This window comes from Danio rerio, chromosome 9 (genome assembly GCF_049306965.1).
Source record: "Danio rerio strain Tuebingen ecotype United States chromosome 9, GRCz12tu, whole genome shotgun sequence".
NCBI classification, from domain to species: domain Eukaryota; kingdom Metazoa; phylum Chordata; class Actinopteri; order Cypriniformes; family Danionidae; genus Danio; species Danio rerio.
This window is the reverse complement of record NC_133184.1, coordinates 4,862,070-4,868,175: the sequence shown is the minus strand read 5'-3', so window position 1 is coordinate 4,868,175 and position 6,106 is coordinate 4,862,070. Positions and strand designations below refer to the sequence as shown.

Sequence of the window (6,106 nt, the reverse complement as noted above, 5' to 3'; positions counted from 1 at the left end):
ATTACAAATATGATCATTTATTTTTGCAGCTACATTTTGTGAAAGTGTGTAACATTTTTTTATTTGATTAAATATTAGTAAAAATCTTGACATCAATAATTATATTTTACCTTTACTTAATATAAATATCTAATTATATTTTATATTTTTAAACTGAATTGTTGATCTCTAAAAACAAAACATAAGCAGAAAAAAAGTCATGGGAATGATATTAAATGTTATGCGCGCTTGCCACCAGTCAATCAGCTGCGCCCACCAAACTGCAAAGCCCTTGCTGTAGCGCCATTGGCTAAACCCTCTCGAGGGGCGGAGTTGTAGCGACAGCGGCTGTAGTTGTCCGCAGAAGTGCGTTTCAGGGACTTGAATCATGAAGAACAGAGCGGCTCACTGGGAGTGGTGCGGACATTGAGCAACATGCGAATAGGGCACGTTATATGCGCTCCTGCTGCTTTTAAGAAGTTATAATGCAGCTGCGCGTGGTGGACCCCTGCTCCTAACCTCCATGAAGTGTTCAAGCTCAGATAAAGTCGGTCAGGCGCAGTGGGAACGGATATCGGAGTACACGCAGGACGAACCCGCAGATTAAAAGTGTGATTGTAATTTTTCGGAGGAGAGACAGAGAGATGGGGAACGCGGGGAGTATGAACCAACACACTGACCCCAGAGGACACCACATGCCCCTCAAACTGCCCATGCCCGAGCCAGCGGAGCTGGAGGAGAGATTTGCGCTCGTTCTGGTCTGTAACTTAGTTCTGCAGTTTTTTTTGCGATGGTCACCCCCAAACTAACTTACCTGAAAGAAATGTCCTCTTTCAGTTTGTGTTTTTTCTTGGTTGCGCTTCTATTCTATTCTATTCTATTCTATTCTATTCTATTCTATTCTAATGGAAATATATTTTATTTACATTCAAAAGTGGGTTATATGCGAATCTAGTTGGTTGATGTATCGTTACTTTTGTGTTATTGTTAGCGTTACTTCTGCTGTTATTCATTCTAACTTTTTATTTATTTACAATCAAAAAGTTGGTTATATTGATTAGTTTTGTTGAATACTTTAGTGCTACTGTTAGCATTACTTTTGCTTCTATTCTATAGTAGTTTTTAGTTGTTTTTTTATTTATATGCAAACGTGGGCTATATGGATATTTTTTGCTGTACTGGTGTTACTGATAGTTACCTTTGCTGTTATTCAGTTCTATTCTATTCTGATTATTTTAATAGAAATATATTTTTTATTCACATTCAAAAGTGGGCTAAGTTATAGATTTGGTTTGTTGACATAATGTTACTTCAGTACTATTGTTAGCATTACTTTTGCTGTTATTCATTCTAACTTTTTATTTATTTACAATCAAAAGTTGGTTATTTTGATTAGTTTTGTTGAATACTTTAGTGTTACTGTTAGCATTACTTTTGCTTCTATTCAATTGTGGTTTGTAGTTGTTGTTTTTTATTTATATACAAGAGTGGGCTACTGTATATATATATATATATATATATATATATATATATTACTATGATCTTCAATGTGAAGCTGCTTTGACACAATCTATATTATAAAAGCGCATCCAAAAGTGGGCTAACTTGTATGGATTTGTTTTGTTGACGTACTTTAGTGTTACTGTTTCTGTTACTTTTGCTGTGATTGTATTGTATTACATTCTATTCTGGTTTGTAGTTTTCTTTTTTATTTATTTACATCTAATATTTGGCTCTCTGGATTTAAAGTGTTGATGTACATTAGCTGTAATTCTATTCTGTTTTATTCTATTATGTTCTGTTGTAGTTTAGGGGGGTTTGGTTTGTTGACGTAGGCTACTTCAGTGTTACTGTTAGCATTACTTTTGCTGTTATTCTATTCTGTTCTATTCTATCAAAACTTTCTTTTTTATTTATTTACAATCAAAAGTTGGTCATATTGATTCGTTTTGTTGAATACTTTAGTGTTACTGTTCAATTTTATTCAATGCTATTCAGTTCCATTCTATTTTATTATTCTATTGTAGTTTGTAGTTGTTTTTTTATTTATTTATATCCAAACGTGGGCTATATTGATTTGTTTTGTTGATGTACTTTGGTGTTACTGATGCTTTTATTTGGTTCTATTCTATTCTATTCTATTCTATTCTATTCTATTCTATTCTATTCTATTCTATTCTGTTCTAGTTTGTAGTTGTTATTTATTTTATCATGTTCTGTTGTAGTTTGTATATATATTTTATTTACATTCAAAGTAAGCTATTGATTTGTTTTGTTGATGTACTTTAGTGCTACTATTGGTGTTACATTTGCTTTGATTGTACTATTCTGTTTTTTCTATCTATTCTAGTTGTTTTTATTTATTTGTTTGTTTTGTTTATTTACATTCAAAAGTTGGTAATGTGAATTAGTTTTCTTGAATACTTTAGTGTTACTTTTAGCACTACTTTTGTCGTGATTCTATTCTAGTTTGTCCAAAATTGCATACATGGATTTGATTTGTTTCTATTCTATTCTATTCTATTCTATTCTATTCTATTCTATTCTATTCTATTCTATTCTATTCTATTCTATTCTATTGTAGTTTGTAGTTGTTGTTTTTTACTTATTCACATTCAAAAGGTTTTGAATACTCGTTTTGTTGAATACTTTAGCGGTATGTTACTTTTGCTGTGATTCTATCCTATCCTATGCTACACTTGGCAGTAGTCCCTTTTACATAGGTATTGATCTTTTATGTGGATATGGATCTCCATACTTATATGGAACCTTTTAAATATATGTTTACGTTGACATTTTATTATCTGCTGCAATTCTGTTAACTCGGCATGACTGTTGTAGCTACATTCTATCACTTTACATTCAAAATAGCTCTTATGTTATAGATTATGTTGATTTCATATATTTATTTGTATCTGATCACTTAAAGGGATGGTTCACCCCCCAAAAAAATGAAAACATTCTCACTATTAACTTGCTTTTGTCTGCTGGACTCAAAAGAAGATGTTTTGAAGACATTTAGAAACTGTTAACCATTGACGTCCACAGTAGAAATACCATGCAAGTTAATGGTTTTAGGTTTCTAAGATTTTTCAAAATATGTTCTTTTGTGTTTAACAGAAAATATCAACTCAAACAGGTTTTTGACAAGAGAGGAATGAGCAAATGATGACCAAACCTTCAGTATTAGGTGAATTACCCCTTTAGTTAAAGTAAACAATGTTACTTCTATTATTTACCCTTTTTCTAAACTTTATATCTAAAATTTTATGAAAGTTTTTGGTGTTAAACAGTTCCAAGATAGTTGATTGTTTTTTTTTTTCTGTCTTGGGGAAAATCACCCAGTTAAACCAAAGATTTCTAGATAACAGATAAGCATGTTGTTATGTATCAAGTTCCTTTTTAATATAACCACTGTACACTTTAAGTTGTTCCACGCAATTCAGTCACATCGTCCCAACACAAATCATTTAAGTTACCGTAACAAACTCAAGTGGATTGAACATAAAAAAGTTTCCCAACAGATCTCCTGAATTGACTTGATTAAGCTCATTTTAAATTAAACAAACGGCAACAAAAAAAAAGTGTAAATTTGTTTGGTTGAACCACTATTTTCATACATTCCATATCCAGTCCTTCACGATGAGCTGAACATGATGCAGGAAATGATGTAATGAAGCTGGAATCTCCAGTCCTTTGAAGGAAGAATGTTAGGAATGTAATAGATTAGTATGCAGCTACCTGAAGTGTGTGTGTGTGCCGGTAGAAAGATGTGGCCGTCTGCAAGGCCTGGATTTATGAGGACATATAAATGTAGGTCAGACCTAATGCTTCACTAACACTAGACCAACCCTTTCAATTAACACACACTCATGCAGACTGTTCAGAGAGAACTGGAGGTTTCTTCAAGGAAAGCAAAATGTGGTTGTCCCTAAGGAAACGGAGTTGGTTGAGTCTCTTTCTTTCACAGACCCTCAGGCTGTGGTTATTTCAGCAGTAGAATCCATTCAATACCCTTAAGGAGCAAACGCTGCGTGTTCGTTTGTTGTTGCTTTGGGAGTCTCTAACTTGCTGTTTTTATTTGTGGTTGTTTAATAGTAGTCACAGTGTTCTCGGTGTAGAAATTGCATCGAGTCATGGCCTGATGAGTCCCGGTTTGTCACGTCTGACGTCACTGTCTGGCTGGAGCAGATTGGAAGCTCTTATTCCTAATCTGTGTTTCAAGATCACCTGCCTTTCATGCTCACACATCACACACACACACACACAGAGAGCGTGCTATTGTCATGATCTCTAAAGGCTGATTTATACTTCTGCGTCAAACGCCGGCGTATGGTACGGCGCTGACGCATAGCCCTTCGCCGTGGCTTTCGGCGTCGCTGACGTGCACCATTTAAAAAATGTAACTACACGTCGCAACGGCGCGTAGCGTAAGCTCTGTGATTGGTCGGCTTGGTAGCGCTGACGAGTCTGGGTGGGACCGAGAGCCGCGCGAATGGCGCGATCGATTGTTTACAAGTTTGGAGTCCCGTGAAGGAGCTCCGGATGGAAAGTTTTGTTTTGTGTTTACCTCATAGGTAAAGTTGTTGCACGTCCGCCGGTTCCTGCCTCAAAATGAGCGAGTATAAGCCACTTGTACATCCCGGAAGTGTTCAGAAAAAGCAAAAAAGCCGCGAAGAAACTCGACACAGAGGAACATTTACACATCACTGCCCACTAGCGTTTCAGAAGTGTTAATGCAGACCAACAGAGACAGCGCGCAGAAGTATAAATGCAACGCGCGTTGCCTGCGCCGTGGGTTACGCCGGTCACTTGACGCAGAAGTATAAATCAGGCTTAACGCTCCTTTAAGCCTGGTTTTTACTTCTGCGTCAAGTGACCGGCGTAACTCACGGCGCAGGCAACGCGCGCGGCTGTGCATTTATACTTCTGCGCGCTGTCTCTGTTGGTCTGCATTAACACTTCCGAAACGCTAGTTGGCAGTGATGTGTAAATGTTCCTCTGTGTCGAGTTTTTTCGCTTCTGTTTTGCGTTTCCTGAACACTTCCTGGTTGTACAAGTGACTCAAACTCGCTCATTTTGAGGCAGGAACCGGCGGACGTGCAATGAGGTAAACACAAAACAAAACTTTCCATCCGGAGCTCCTTCACGGGACTCCACACTTGTAAACAATCGCTCGTGCCATTCGCGCGGCTCTCGGTCCCGCCCAGACTCGTCAGCGCTACCAAGCCGACCAATCACAGAGCTTGCGCTACGCGTCGTTGCGACGTGTAGTTACAATTTTTGAGAGGTGCACGTCAGCCACGCCGACGGCCACGGCGAAGGGCTATGCGTTGACGCAGAAGTATAAATCAGCCTTTATGAATGATAACCATATTTTTTTTTCTGTCCAGGCACTAAATAATGTTAAAAATGTTAGTGATGTGATCTGAAAGATTTTAATTAAGGTGTTACGTACACGTACATCAGGGGTATTTTAGTATGTGAGTAATAAAACCAAATAAGACTAAAACTATTGGTCAAAATCATATTAAACATAATCATGTTATTTATTTATTTATTTTTCCTCATTTTTTATGGTTTTTATATTCCATTATAGGAGCTTGATCTTTCTTCCAACCACTTTACCCATGGGATAGTTATAAAACAATCTAAAAGATCATCCGGGCAGCTAAACATCAGACTTTCCTCTCAGAATGTCATGTGGATGATGGCAGCACTCAAGCATAAGCCGATGGTTGAAGACGTCTTTCTCGCTCAGTAAGGGAGCTACTGCAAGCATCTGTGGGTTGGCACACACCAGGGCTTTAATAGCAGTAAATACCACTCGAAGCTATGATTACACCCCTAAAGTGTTCCTAATGCCTCAACCTCAGGCTTCCAAGAAAAAAGACATCATCGCTATATGGGAAGTCTCTGACAGGACACTTTTCACCGAGATACCATACATAAAGCCTTTAGTAGTATATTTTAGCATGTAAAACCATGACATTATCTTCTTGTTATTAGACACAATCTCAAATATACCCTTCAGGCTGTTTTACGTTGGCACTAGAAAATGTTGGCCTATGATTTACACTTCTGTATTTCTGCATATATTAATATGCATTCTTATAACTAGATTGTA

At 37.0% G+C, this 6,106-nt stretch overlaps 1 protein-coding gene across 12 annotated transcripts in view; it reads left to right on the top strand.

Moving 5' to 3' along the window:
* Positions 1–355: 355 nt before the first annotated feature.
* Positions 356–6,106, top strand: part of fmnl2a (formin-like 2a) — a 132,824-nt gene continuing 127,073 nt past the window's right edge. For all 12 annotated transcript variants that reach the window (XR_012385110.1, XM_005167947.6, XM_068223538.2 and 9 more), the window contains exon 1: positions 356–737. Coding sequence is in view for 11 of the 12 variants with exons in the window: in XM_005167947.6 (XP_005168004.1) it covers positions 624–737 (114 nt within the window). In the remaining variant the exon portion in view is untranslated. The remainder of the gene's footprint in view (positions 738–6,106) is intronic.